Raw genomic sequence first — 13,869 nt, forward strand, 5'->3', positions numbered from 1 at the left:
ATAAAGAACAAGAATTTGTCTTTAACTGTTTTAATTAAAGAACAAACAAAAACTGAAGAATCAAGTGACTGAAATATAAAACCATAAAAATGTCTGCAAGTTAAATAGAAGGACTGTGGTTTAATACACTTTGCATTACTTTAAAATTAGAAAAAGATTATTTACATAAGTGCCCCTGACCCTTGAAACAGTGGGTAGCGCATTACTGTTGAACCCCCTCCCCGATACTCTTTGGTCCTGAAGGCCCATCTCGGGACTATCTTTGTGTCTGCCAGGAGGGCTCTACTCATCTGACAGTCTTCATTGCAGATGAGTGTGTTCTTGGCAGCAGAAGTTTTGCTCAGTCCTCATGGTTTTCATCCTCTTCTCTCTGTTTGCGTGTGAAGAATCCAAGCTGATAAAAAAACAAACAGAAAACAAGAAATTGAGACAGATTTACTACTTTCTGATATTTTCTTGAAGGAATCTGATGTGAAATTTCAGCTCCAAATACCTTCCACAGTATGAAAATAATGAGGGCCAGCAGCAGCAAACCCCCTATGATGCTACCAATCAGAATCCAGAGCGAGATGGGAATAGCTCGGCCTTTCAGCACTTCCAGCACAGTCTAAGGAAAAGAGATGAAGGGAGAGATTAGAGGAAATTAATTTTATGCATATTGTGCTGCTCAGGATTCTCTTGGGTCTTACCTCCCTCCAGACTGTTCCTGCGCTCAAAGTAATGAGGTTAGTCTCCTGAGCTGTGAGTCGATATACGCCTATTATCTTCACTGACTTATATTTGGCCTAGAGGAAGAGGCACACAGATTATGACCAATGTTTGTGCCACAGGAGCACAATTTAAAAATCTGCGTATGTTTTGTTACTCACATTTCTGAAAAAATCATCATGAACTCTGCGGCTGACCCGAATGATGGCATCCTTTCCTCTCGGAAGCTGCTTGACTTGGCACACGACCTCTGTGCACCATGACCTGCTGCAGTTCTACACACGAAAACATGTAAACATGAGCCATATTAACATCTTTGCTTTTGCAGTGTTCACCAGCAGCTCTGTGGCAATTTAGGCCCTTACCAACATGTCATCCTGCATCATGTCTTCAGGATGAAGGGGGCGCACATCTCCCTGTCTGGCCTTCAGCTGTGCTGCATCACTGAGCACGCTGCAGTTCACCGTGACCTACGGGGTAATTTACATATGTCAGGTACGATTTTAAAGCATGATAAGAATACACAGAAGCAGTACTCACGTTTATTGAGAAGACATCGGTGACAGTCATGAAGACTCTGTCACCTGCAGCCACAGAGGGCAGATGCAGACGCAGCTCCAGATTACTCACAGAGTAACAGCCGAGATTCTGCAGCTATAAACACAAACAAAGCTAAAAAGTTTGCCTTGTCTTATTTTTCTTACTGTGATTATAATTATATGTTTTTATTGGGACCTATATAGAGGATATACATTTACCCTGAGATGTGTGTAGAATTCTGGTCCAATTGCTTCCGACATTGTCCGAGTAGGATGGACCTCATAGCGGTTCAAATTAGATTCACTGCAAAAACAGGGAAAAGATCAGCACATAAATGCAGAGATAAACCAGTTCATGAGTTGAGCTTAACTAGATCGATGCTGTACAAACACACCTGCTAACAAAAAGGTCTGGTTCATACTGAACAAAAGTCTGGAGCTGAACACTGTTGTCCCCCAAAGTGTCTTGTCTCTCCACACTGTCACTGTAAGACAAAAGAAGGGTTACGAAAGCGTCTCAGTTTAAATGTCTCCTAAATACTCCAGCATCTCAAAACGTGGATGCAAACAGATGAAGACAGAATTATTAGCCCCCCTATTAAATTTTCTTTTTTTAAGTGTTTCCCAAGTGCTGTTAAACAGAGTAAGGATTTTTTTTTTTTTACACGGTTTTTCCAAACATCTTACTTTTATTTTGAATGCTTACAATATTTTACTTTGCACACATAGATAAAATTATTTCACAAAAACCAAAAAATACCAGTTTTTTTGCTGTAAAACAAGCTGGAGTCAGTCTCGCATGCATCTCCTGAACAATCCCAGCACATTCTTCTTTGCCCAATCTCTCAACATTTGATGTCCTCTGGCATGGACCTTGGTCTTTAGTTCACCCCACAGATTTACAGTGGGATCCAAGCAATAGCTTTAAGCAGCCCAGTCAGTAAAGTTCACGTTGGTCTTCTGGAGCCAGTGATTCACCAGCAGCGTATGTTTTGGGTCGCTGTAGTGTTGGAAGACCTGGGGCCCGTTCTTCGTACCTCGCTAAGTAGGTTAGCCGGATTAGATTGTTGACGATTTCGCGTGATCCTGGATCAGTCGGTTCCCCGAAGCTCATCCGGGACTTGCTGTCATAGCAACAGAGCCGTAAGCGTAAACCTGCTCGGGAGCAGGTTTACTTTATGTAAACAGGATTAGATCGCGGCCACGCAGGTATGTCCGCGTCATCATACGAAAGCAACAGCGATATTCCACCACTGTTTCACCATAAATAAAAAACATCAATGTAACTAAAGACAATGCAGCACCTGATCCATTTATTGATTTCACACAGGTCATTTCCTAAAAAAGGGAAATGTACTATTAACATTCTATTACATGTATGTGATTATTACAGATGTAATTCAGATTTCAGCGTAGTAATTGCAATTTACTTCGTGTAATCAAGATGAGAGACCACGGCTATAAAAGCGAAGGTGGATTTGGGAAGCCTGTTGCAGCCATGTCCTGTCCGTATACGCGAGCCACCCATTGCGGAAGGTGCAAGATTGATAAGGAGAGTCTTCAGAATTCAGCGTATATTGCGGGATAGACAGGATCCTTTAGCTCAGCGCGACAGTGTGCTCATAGAGAGATATCGATTTTCCCGTGAGGATATTATTTACTTAACCAACTTGTTGACGAGGGGGTGCAGGACCACCACCTGTCTTTTTTTGCTCTGCCCTTTTCTTGGTTGCTGTTATAAACAAACAAACAGATTATTTCAGGCTCTCTTTCCAAGAGACTAAAAACAATATAAGTGATAAATATTACCATTCTGTAGAATATTCTTATATTTCACTTTTACTTGTTCCCATGTTCTAGTGGGTCCTGTTGTGGCTCTAATGTGAAAGAGGATATAATATAACAATATAATATAATGTAATATAATATTGGATAATATAGTGTAATATAATAAATCTACCCTACCGCCTACTGGTGTTGGCCAGAGGGGCCGATGGCGCAATATGGCAGCCTCGCTTCTGTCAGTCTGCCCCAGGGCAGCTGTGGCTACAACCGTAGCTGCCTCCACCAGTGTGTGAATGTGAGAGTGAATGAATAGTGGCATTGTAAAGCGCTTTGGGTGCCTTGAAAAGCGCTATATAAATCCAATATATTATTATTATTATTATTAAATTACTTACGAGTTTAATTTGTCAGCAACTTTCTGCCAGCCCTCTCTCCTTGCTTTTGCAGCCTTTGCAGTGTTCCCTTGCGTTCTGATTAAACTCTGAAACTCCTGAAATCCCTCACTCAGGAGTTCTTGCTCTGCTGCCGAAAAATACCGAGCCGAGCGCGCTCCTTCGACATTTTCGCCGACCAATCAGAGGGTTGCCGATCAATGTTTCTACTATCGATGCGTAGCCCCTTTTATGACACCCAGTGATGTCACATTACTGCGTCCAGCTGTACTAATCGTCAACAGCAGGTGTGTTCGGGGAACCGAATTAGCGAGCTCACGGTTAGCGCGATGATTTGATCTTGGATGTGTCATTTGATCTTGGATGTAGTAAGCGACGTACGAAGAACGGGCCCCAAGTGACAGCCCAAACCCAGTTTAGCTGCTGACTGCGTGAAGCTTGTTTAAAAACTTCACATATCCTTCTTTCTTCATAATGCTTTCCACTTTGATGAGGTTCTCAGTTTCAGGCACACTGAAGCATCCCAACAGCATAATAAACCCACCACCTGTTTCACTGTGGGGACGATGTTTGTTGGGTTGTACGCTTCGTCCTTCTTTCTCCAAACACAAGCAGCATCTCTGTGGCCAAAGAACTCTAGTTTTCGTCTTAACTGACCACAGGACGTACTTCCAGTACACATAAAATTCCAGCTTATTCCAGTTTATTCTATATTACTCCAGTTTATCCCAGTATGAAATATTTCTGCAGGTTGTTCTTAGCATACTTTAGTCTGGCTTGAAGATGTCTCTTATGTAGAAGTGGCGTTTTTTGTGCTTTCTTTTAGTCCATTCCTGCCCAGGGTGGCGTTGACTATCTTCTTTGAGATTACATATCTTGACTTGGCTAAGTCATTCAATAGTCTCTTGGCAGTTGTTCTGGGTTTTTTTTTTTTTGACACATCTCTCACTAGTTTTCTTTCCAGAGTATTTGAAATCTTTCACTTCCTACCTCTGCCAGTCTTTTCTGTTCTGTACTGTTTGGCTCTATTTGAATTTTGTGATGATACTTCTTACTTGTGAGCAGCAATAATTCTTTTTCTCAAGTCTAAACTGAGGTATTTTGTTTGTTGCATGCTGTTTTCTCAAGTGACAGCTCAAACCTTTGCTGTAGGTTTTATATTGTGTGCAAATTGAAAGATAACCTTTAATTTTACAAGTTTTGACCATTACAAAGTTAAAGCACATCACTGAACAGCACTGATTGGTGCTATGGCTCAATTAAAAAAAAAAAAACAGTCAGTTTTTCTAATATTTTTTTCAAATATTGTCCTCATCTGTAAATACTCCAGCATCTCAACACGTGTGCATGCATGCTACTTTGCAGACAGCTACCTGGATGCATGGAGCTTCATTTTCACTTGATTGTGCAAAGATGTACAGCTGAATTCAAACTCCAACAGGAAGTTAACCTGCAAACAAAAAAGAGAGCAGCAACTTGCTGAAGTGCCACATCTAACCTGGAGGAAGAGAAGTATGTGTGGGCTGAGTTGAGTGATTGATGGAGCTATTTCCTCAGCACGAACGTACCTTTGACTGGGAGCGAAATACTGGATAACTGACATTGCATGAGTGGCTGTTGGCGCTAAGAGCTGTGCACTCGATCTTGAAGTGGGCAACCTCCTACGATGAAAGAAAAGACACGAAGAAAGAGAGGATCTGTGCATGTAGATAGATGTTTATGGTTACATGGTCCCTCATGTAATAGCAGTACATGTGCTGTATTTACCCTGATGCTAAGGCTGGAGAAGTGGAGGTTGCGTGAGTAGTGCAGCGTCAGGCTGGTGTTGTAGGCGTTTTCCAGTCTGTTCTGAAGCTGCACCTCCACTGCCAGACGCCTACGAGGGCTGCGAATCACATAAGGCTTTTGTCTGTGGAGGAAACACAATGAAAACTCACTGAGACCAAAAAAAGGGAAGAGAGGGAACACCAGAATATCTCAGTTCTGTACCTTGTCCCAGAGATGTCCATGTGTGCCTGTAGCACCAGGTCAGTTGTACACACATCATCCTCACCACAGTCTTTAAAAAATGGGATCTGGACAGGTATGGGAGGCAGGAGCAGCATGTTGAACGAATGTGGACAACAACAAGGATATATAGCGCTAATTTTTGTGCCACTCACAGATTTGTTGATAGTAGTCGGCCACCCTTCATCCAGCACGGGACCACTTTCTGTGTTGTTGATCTTAAACCACAGTGAGAAGCTGATAGGACGAATGTAATCTGCTGTGTCCTACATTGAAGACAGAAAAAATGTAAAAAAAAAACCAAAGAAATGTGACTTTCCCATCCTGCTGTGTATGAATGAAAGATGGAAGGTGTGTACCGACACTCACATAGACATGGAAGGGAAGTCTGTAGCACAGAGTTTTCCCTGTCTGGGCTCGTACAGCCAGCTGGGTCTGTCGGTGGGAGCTGTCATCAAACAGCGCCCGTGCTGACAACTTCCTGTCATCCAACATGGCCCGCACCCACAGATCTGAAGAGAAATCATGCAACTGAGGCAAAAACTCCATCGATAGGCTACTTAATGTAGGGTTTATAAAATATATACATATATGTATAAAATATATATAAATGTGTCAACCAAAACTGTTGCTGCGTGGTCTTGGGGAGCGGGACACGGCTGTAAAGCAGGCGGTGGCATTGAGACAGGCGGATTCTCTGCCTCCTCTCTGGCAGGTCTTCTGAATGACATTAATGGAGTGCGGCTGGAAGGACAGACTCACATTGATCTGGACGATGCTGCGAGAGCTAGAGACAGAAGGGACAGTCTCAAAAAGCAGTATTTATCCATTTATGTGCACAGTTATAATAGCCAGTAGAAATTTTTGTTATGATTCTAAATGTGGGAACTTGTTGTTTATAGATGATACACAAGTTATGTTTTATATGGCTCCATTATCTAACACTGCTTGCACTGCTTTCTGCCTGTTACACTTTCCATCCTACCCACCTGAGCAGTACAGCACTTCCCTGCGCTCCCACTGCCAAGTCTATTAGGTCATCTCCATCCAAATCCAATTGAGCATTCAAACTTCGGCCAAAATACTGCAGGGAGGGGGAAACTGATGATGCAGCTATCCGCTGTGATAAGGAGAGAGACAGGAATTAGTCTAAGTTCTGAGATGCACCAGTAAAACTTGCAGTTGTAAAAAGGGGGATACCTGTTTATAGTTGTGGATGACATAAATACCGTCTCCGTGATAAACATAGATGGCCCCCCGGTGTTCATCCTCCAGTGGGGCTCCCACCAGCAGATCCGTGAAGCCATCATGGTTCAGATCTGGAGTGGGTGCCAGTGCATAACCAAACCTGGCATCCTGGGACTTATTGTTTGACTTCAGCGTTCCATTGGATACAAAAATGTCCTCCTGTGAGAGACGAAGAGGAGGAAACAAAGAAAGATGAGTGGATGGTAACAGGAGACCCTGTAGGAGAAAAACAGGGATATCATTCATTGTTGTATATGACAGGAATGTTTTCATAATAACTGATATGAAGGTGATCGATCCATGCTGCTGCTGTCTTACTCCATTGAGAGTGTAGATGTAGACTCGTCCAGCCTCCTTGTTTCCTGACCCAAGGTACATTGGAGCAGCAACCAGAAGGACATCAGTGATGCCATCCTGGTCGATGTCTAGCCCACACACTTCACTGCCGAAATACGAGCCAATCTAAACACAGATACATGTTATTTCATCTTACCGCCAGCAGGGGGAGCGCTTGCTTTAACCCAGAGAAATCAGACTCCTACTGTTTGCTGCTGAAATATTAAAAGCAAAAACAAACTGAAGGGAGACTCAAACAAGGGCTTTACCTGCTCTCCATTAAGCGCCTGCACAATGTTGACATCGCCTTCATCGCTGAGTTCAAACAGAATGACTTTGCCTTTGTGTTTGAATCGAGGAGCTCCAGCTACATACACCCTCTTCCAGTCACCAATTATCACAGAGGTCACCGTGTAACCTGGAAACGCGTATGAACACACCTCATTCAGCACTGAAAACCTAATCTAAGGCTCTTTAAGAGTTACATTAATGCTGTATCTTATATTAAACGGAAAGACCAGGAATGTTTACTTTGTTTGAAAAAAGTTGTTATTTGATATTTTATAAACCAATATTTGCCATTCTTTTTAGGAGAGTGGGGACGACTCACACTCTCCAGTATGGTTTAATATGGTCATCTGCGTTTGTAATACCAGGGTAAGTGTGAGCCATTACATGATTGTTTCATCAATGAAGATAGTTTTTTTTTAATTTTTTCTATTTTTTATTCAATACCACACACAGTAAGTGCAAAAACCAAAGCATTCAGTGTCATGTTTGGTGGTATGATGTGTGGTTACCTAAATAAGCAGCATGATTTTTGAGCTCCAGAGGAAACTCGCTTTCAAAGGCCTCTCTGGATGGCACGATTCGCCCATTGGTCCCTTCTTTCAACACACCCCCATCCCAGTCATAGGCCCCCACCATGCCAAACAAAATGCCATCCTGAAGAATGGAGCAGGGAATGAATGATGTGCAGAGATAAAACTCAACTAATTGCTGGCTCACAAAGAATTAAATAAAGTTGGACTTACATCTAGAGTGTGCGTGGAGAAGCCGATCTGAGACATCTCCATGTGGAACGAGCTCTCGTTGTAACCCAGCGTACCTAAAGGAGGAAAACAAGTCATTCCGTGCTCCTTTGCCCATCTCCTCCCTTCCCTTTCCTCTCTCTTTCTGATTGTTGGCATCCTCACTCACACTGAAGACAGACACTGGAGGTGGCAGACATTTCCTTTTTTCCTGTCTCTTCCTCTCAGATTTCCCTGAACATTGAAGGGTGGCATCGCTTTTCATCGTCCTTCCTATCATCTTCCCACAAATACTATGACAGCTGAACATGCCCTTTTTCAGTTTTCACTGCTTTGTTCATCCATGTACATCCTCCCCACACATTTCTTTCCTTATGTAATTTTCTTTGCCAATTAGACAGATAGAAAGCTATCATTTCTTTAATTTCACCACATTTATTCTTCAACACAGTCTGAACTCTCATAGGCAAGTTTTCTGTAAGCAGTCTTCGGGAATAGTTCTCCAGGCTTCTTGAAGGACATTCGGAGCTCTTCTTTGGATGTTTCTGCCTTTTGTTCTGTTCTCTGGCACATTGATCCCACAGTGCTTCACTAATGTTGGAGTTCAGGGCCTCCATTGTATTTTATAGAGGGTCATTGTCACCTGGTCTGCTTTGTACACATAGATGACAATTTGGATGAAAAACTTTCTGATTTCCAACGAGGCTTCAGTGGATCAGGTGGATCTCTCCTGTCCTGTGTCTGGACTTTCAGAAACTGTTCCCTTGCACTGCTTCTTTTGCTCTACACATGTCCAGTTTCCTAAAAACTTTTAAGAACACACTGCACATTATGCTAAGTTTTTTTCTGTATATTCAAAGAAACGGGGAAACATTTTTATGTATTTGTTGTGTGTAGACACAACACTGGTTCATCCATTCAGTCAGGTACCCTTTTTATGCTTCAGTGTTAACTGGCTTCACAAACAAAACAACTTTCCTCAGGTGCATGGGCAGAACTGAAAATTAGTAAAAAGAGCAGCCAATGTCCAAACAAAAACTTTGAGAGACCTTTGAAAACCCTGAAGAACTATTGCTCAAGACCACTTTAAAAATGTACAAGAAAATGTAAAAGAAAGTCTGAGTGGCCACTCAAGACTTTTTCACAGCACTGTGCAACCATTCAGTCTTTCTTGCTTGTGAGCAACAGCTAGCACATTTTATGCAGCACAACACAGCAGGTAAACTGCTGAAAAACCATGTGGATTGAAAGTCACCTTCAAGAGTGAAGATGCGATCTCCCAGTGCATCAACAATGTCGTTGAGCGCAGCTTCGTCCGTAACATTGAAAAAATATTTGTCATCAGGGTCGCTGGCGATGAACTTGATCTCCTTAATGAAAGTTTCAGGGTCTTGCTGTCTCCGGATGTAATGACCCAGGACCTGAAGAAAGTCAGAAAGGTAAAAGATCACATGGGAAATGAATGAGCACATAACACAAGCTCAGCAAAGTATTGATGAAAGACCACAGATGAAATTCTGATGTATACAAGCAGGTATCAGAGCAATTGCTCATCCATGTTTCTGCTGTGACTATCAGTAAAATCGACTGAGTTTGGAGATGTGCCAGTTTCTGTGTCATTTACCAATAATTAAGTGATACCAAAGTCAACAAATCGAGTGGAATGCATAAGATGGAAGAAAAAGGCAGCCACCAGAGATTTGTAAATGAGGAGCACAGGCCTAGCTGCGAGGTGAAGAGATGACTGATCCAGAGAATATACTGCAGCGGCAAAGGCTTATGGCTTAACGCCTGAAGTACAAATGAGAAAATTCCATAAGAGAAACCAAACCCAAGATCTCCCCCTGTGACTTTAGCTGCCAAGCAAACTAAGGAAATCCTCTGTTTTCAAAGGGCAGGGGTGCAGTGTGTAACATAAAGGCGAGCCTGCGTATAAATATGTACATTATGAACTTGTAGAAGTTGAGAAATTCCACGCAGACTGCCAAATACTGCGAGCTCTCGCATGGGCATAAAAGGGCAACAGGGAAAGAAGAACTGTAAAGTAAATGTAACTCTTCTGATTGGTTTGTTTCCACTTTACAAGCTTCCAAACATACGGTGCTGCCTAAATGCTTTAGCCTCTGGGCTGCACTGATGTAAAAAACACAGTTTTCAGTGACCGGGCGCTTTTTTTGCTCTTGTTTTGAGAGCTCCGACCCCCTTGGCGAGCCATTTTCACTGCGCACACACACGGGCTGCAGCACAGAGAGCAACATGAAAACATGGCTGCTGTTATAAGCAATAATTACCTCTCATCACTTTGACTTTTTTGGGCAAACATTCAAACCACCAAACCCACCCCATTCACTGTCGTTTGCTTCAGCCATTTTTTGTTTGTTTGTTTCAATATTTAAGTCTGTGACTGTGTATAAAATGTCTGCTCTAGCAGCACCTTAAATATCTGTCACTACCTGTTTGATTCCCTCCATGAAACTGTGGTTCACAAAGTATTTTGTTTCTGCAGCATATTTTATTACTTTCTCCAGGTGATTTTTGGAGCCAAAGAGTTTCTGGTATCATAGACACAATAAAATTTCATCTGTACTTCTCAAACCTTTTGTCTTTTTTTAAGAGACATTTTTCTCTATGATTCACACACTTTCCTTAAGTGTGGTAAATGGTCTATATTAAAACTGTTATCCAGAGAAACAGTGGCTGTAATAGCTGCTACTGGATTTTCAGAGTGGCGTTAGTTTGCCCACTAGTTTGGCTGATTAATTATTTTCATTCAAAACTATTGAATGAAAATAATTCATCATTTGCTTTGTGGATGATGAATCCAAACAACTTTCAAGATTCATCAGTATCACCAGAATCAGTTGTGCTTTGAATTTAGTCCTAACTGGGAACTGCTGGTGTCCTAACAGACCAAACCAGGGGTTATGCTGAGTAACGAATCTCCTTGGTGGGCCAAAGAGCCAATGCAGGCTGAGTGTGGATAAGAGGAAAAACATGGATCAAAAAATGTTGAACAAAAAGTATTTTGTTGTAAAATAAATAAGTAAAAAATGTATATGGTGATTCTGTACAGAGCTTTGAATCTTTGTGGAAGATCCAGCTTCTTATCATGTTAAGAAAATAATAATTATCTCAAAGTAACAGATTTCTGTGATTATAGCTCAAACTATTATAAAGAATATTTAACATTTTCCTTTAACAATCACAGAAACGCTACAGACTTATCTGCATGCTCTGATACCACTAAAAGCTGCTAGAAGAACATTTCTATCTTGGCCCACCACTGCTTAATGAACAGACTGAAATTAGTTCCTTAGATGTTTTCCTGTAGCGAAACATTAAAGGAAGCAGATTCAGGGAGACATGGGAGAATATTCACTGATGATGGCTTGATTAAACTGCGGGATTTATTGTTCCAGAGGTAGGGCTTACTCGTTGTTTCAACAGAACAAGTTATTGAAACTGACTCGTACTGTAAATAAGCTTCTCCAGTCAGTGATCAGTTTATCTGATCTTCTCTAATCTACATCTGTTTCCAAAGTGGCCCTTTGCCACTCTTCCTGCATGCTTGGCTCATGTTCTCCTCTTCTGCGGTTCCAGCGGAGCCTTTAGGTTCGTTTGCTTCTCTTGTGGGTAGGGAGGGGTCTGCAACCAGTCCTGCCAACTAGAGTCTGTCTGGCTCTCAAAAACAAACCACGCCACCACTCGGTGTTTTTCTGTGTGTTGAGGGGGTCGGGTGGGGCTGGAAAGGAAGAGTTTTTGTTCCCAGTTGGCTATTTTAGTAGACCCAAGTGGGTCATTTTGTAATTTGGAGTTATTTTGGGGTGGGGTGGTGTTGATATTGTCTGGTTCATTCGGGGTGTATATATTTGCTATACCACTTTCACACAATGTGTGAGGAATGCCAGGGATGCGCTACACATCCTGCATATGGCGTCGATTAGTTGTCTTTTTATTAGTATTGTAGAAAGAATTTCTGAATCAACAATTTGAGCACCACAAAACGCACAAATTGTCAAATAAACCCCCAAAGATTATCGTTCTGCTGAGCTTGGACAACATGCACTCACAGCGATGGCGTATCGGGTGATGTTTCTTTCTTCGCACTTCTCCAGAGCACCTTCTAGTTCATCGCCATCGTGGGACTCTCCATCTGTGACTACGATCATCACCTTGGTGGCACCCTCCCTCGCTCCACGCTCAGGACTGAAAGCCTCTGAGCTACAAAGAATGAGAGAGAGACATATAAAGCTTTAAAAAAAATATACGTCAGTTGGTCCTGCAGATCTTGTGAAACAGAATCAGATCTTAGACGTGGAGAACGAAAGAAAAACGGAGTCAAAGTGTAGCTAGGAAATGGATGAAAGGGAGGCTACCAGTGAGTATCAAGTAATTTAAATAGACATCCTCTGTAAGATAACACACGACATTAATCCTTTCTCTGAGAAAAAGAAAAAGCTAGTAAAACACGGAGTTTGAGTTGCTTTCATCGAGCGCGATATAAGTGGCCCAAGTCACAGCTGGACCTTTCCACAACTTTATTAGTCCAACTTGACACACATGCATCAGCTGCCAGTTGACTCCAACCAGTCACTGCGTGCAGTGTGGATGTGTCACTGCACACAAGAACCACATTTGTGCATTCCAGTCCAGCTGTGCTATGACACACAGACGAAAACTTGACAAACACACAAACAGACCCGAGCTGCACCCCATTTGTCTGGAGGAAACCTGTTCTCAGTGGGAGCTGATTCAAGCACTGAATAGGGTTGGTAAGCCTCACACACACACACACACACACACACACACACACACACACACACACACACACACACACACACACACACACACACACACACACACACACACACACACACACACACACACACACAGAGTGAATGAGGCAGAGAAGTCACTGCTAGTGAACTCAGTCATTTTCAGGCCTAACTCCAGCCCATGACTAAATATAACGTTGTGGTCAGCCGCAAGAAACTCTGAGTTAAAAACAACAGTTTCCCCTATGCAGTCTGCAAATTACATAGGGTGCAGAGTAGGAGAGGAGAAAGAAAGGAGAGGAGTTAAAAGAAAAGGAACAAATGAACGAGAAAAGTCACATTAAGATGAGGGAAAAAAGCAACAAACAGAAAAACTACAAACACACGAATGGAGAATAATGACAATAATGGTACTATAATGCAAACTATAAGTTTTCATTATAAGAACAAGAAGAATAAAGACAGTAAAATTACATCAAACATTATGAGTGCAAAACCCACTTCGTTGTGCTTATCGTTAAAATTTAGTGAATTATACAGCAGAACAAATGTGATGGGAAAGATTGAAAAGAACGACAGAAGAGTGGGGGGCAGTGGTGGAGACAAGATTGGGGAAAATGAGGATACAAGAGACACAAAAACAGGCAAGAAACAAAGGAAAAATAAAAGGAAAAGCAAGAAACAGATGAGAAAGAAGGACAGGGAGATGAAAGAGCAGAGAAAGTGATGGGAGCTAATTGGGAGGCCTGGCTGTATTTACTAGCCATTTTATGGAGTCATAGCAGTGTGGTAATGACACAGCACAGCGGTTTGTGTGTGTGTACTTTAGTTGTTTTTCTGCGTGTGTGTGTAGAAGGGAATGGTGTGCGTCTCAGACGGGTGGAGCGATAAAAAAAATTAGTGGCAAATCCAATTCTAGATGGGTTACTTCATGTTAATGAAGCAGTCATCTAGTCTGCAATCAAATTGTACTCTAGTCTGGTACTAGTCTCATTTCATTATGCAAGGAGATACAAAACAATCAAGTTTTAGGTAAAGTGTGTAACTA

At 42.0% G+C, this 13,869-nt stretch overlaps 1 protein-coding gene across 2 annotated transcripts in view; it reads right to left on the reverse strand.

Annotated features, from left to right (window-relative positions):
• Window positions 1-62: 62 nt before the first annotated feature.
• Window positions 63-13,869, reverse strand: part of itga10 (integrin, alpha 10) — a 31,939-nt gene continuing 18,132 nt past the window's right edge. Inside the window, exons 8-30 of one of the 2 annotated variants that reach the window (XM_085423038.1) lie at window positions 12,117-12,267; window positions 9,302-9,467; window positions 8,050-8,123; window positions 7,816-7,960; window positions 7,285-7,433; window positions 6,998-7,141; window positions 6,632-6,838; window positions 6,421-6,551; window positions 6,052-6,218; window positions 5,801-5,943; window positions 5,587-5,697; window positions 5,414-5,499; window positions 5,192-5,333; window positions 4,993-5,085; window positions 4,798-4,874; window positions 1,643-1,732; window positions 1,467-1,551; window positions 1,249-1,362; window positions 1,074-1,178; window positions 870-983; window positions 690-785; window positions 494-607; window positions 63-394 (exon numbers count right to left, since the gene is read on the reverse strand). In XM_085423038.1, coding sequence (XP_085279164.1) covers window positions 341-394; window positions 494-607; window positions 690-785; window positions 870-983; window positions 1,074-1,178; window positions 1,249-1,362; window positions 1,467-1,551; window positions 1,643-1,732; window positions 4,798-4,874; window positions 4,993-5,085; window positions 5,192-5,333; window positions 5,414-5,499; window positions 5,587-5,697; window positions 5,801-5,943; window positions 6,052-6,218; window positions 6,421-6,551; window positions 6,632-6,838; window positions 6,998-7,141; window positions 7,285-7,433; window positions 7,816-7,960; window positions 8,050-8,123; window positions 9,302-9,467; window positions 12,117-12,267 — 2,758 coding nt within the window. In that variant the 3' untranslated portion in view covers window positions 63-340. Of the gene's footprint in view, window positions 395-493; window positions 608-689; window positions 786-869; window positions 984-1,073; window positions 1,179-1,248; window positions 1,363-1,466; window positions 1,552-1,642; window positions 1,733-4,797; window positions 4,875-4,992; window positions 5,086-5,191; window positions 5,334-5,413; window positions 5,500-5,586; window positions 5,698-5,800; window positions 5,944-6,051; window positions 6,219-6,420; window positions 6,552-6,631; window positions 6,839-6,958; window positions 7,142-7,284; window positions 7,434-7,815; window positions 7,961-8,049; window positions 8,124-9,301; window positions 9,468-12,116; window positions 12,268-13,869 lie in introns of both variants that reach the window. The other variant, XM_085423037.1, reaches the window with a different exon arrangement.

The sequence above is a fragment of the Rhamphochromis longiceps genome, linkage group LG11 (assembly GCF_057381845.1).
Source record: "Rhamphochromis longiceps isolate RC_006_pf linkage group LG11, R_longiceps_female_GT1.1, whole genome shotgun sequence".
NCBI lineage: Eukaryota > Metazoa > Chordata > Actinopteri > Cichliformes > Cichlidae > Rhamphochromis > Rhamphochromis longiceps.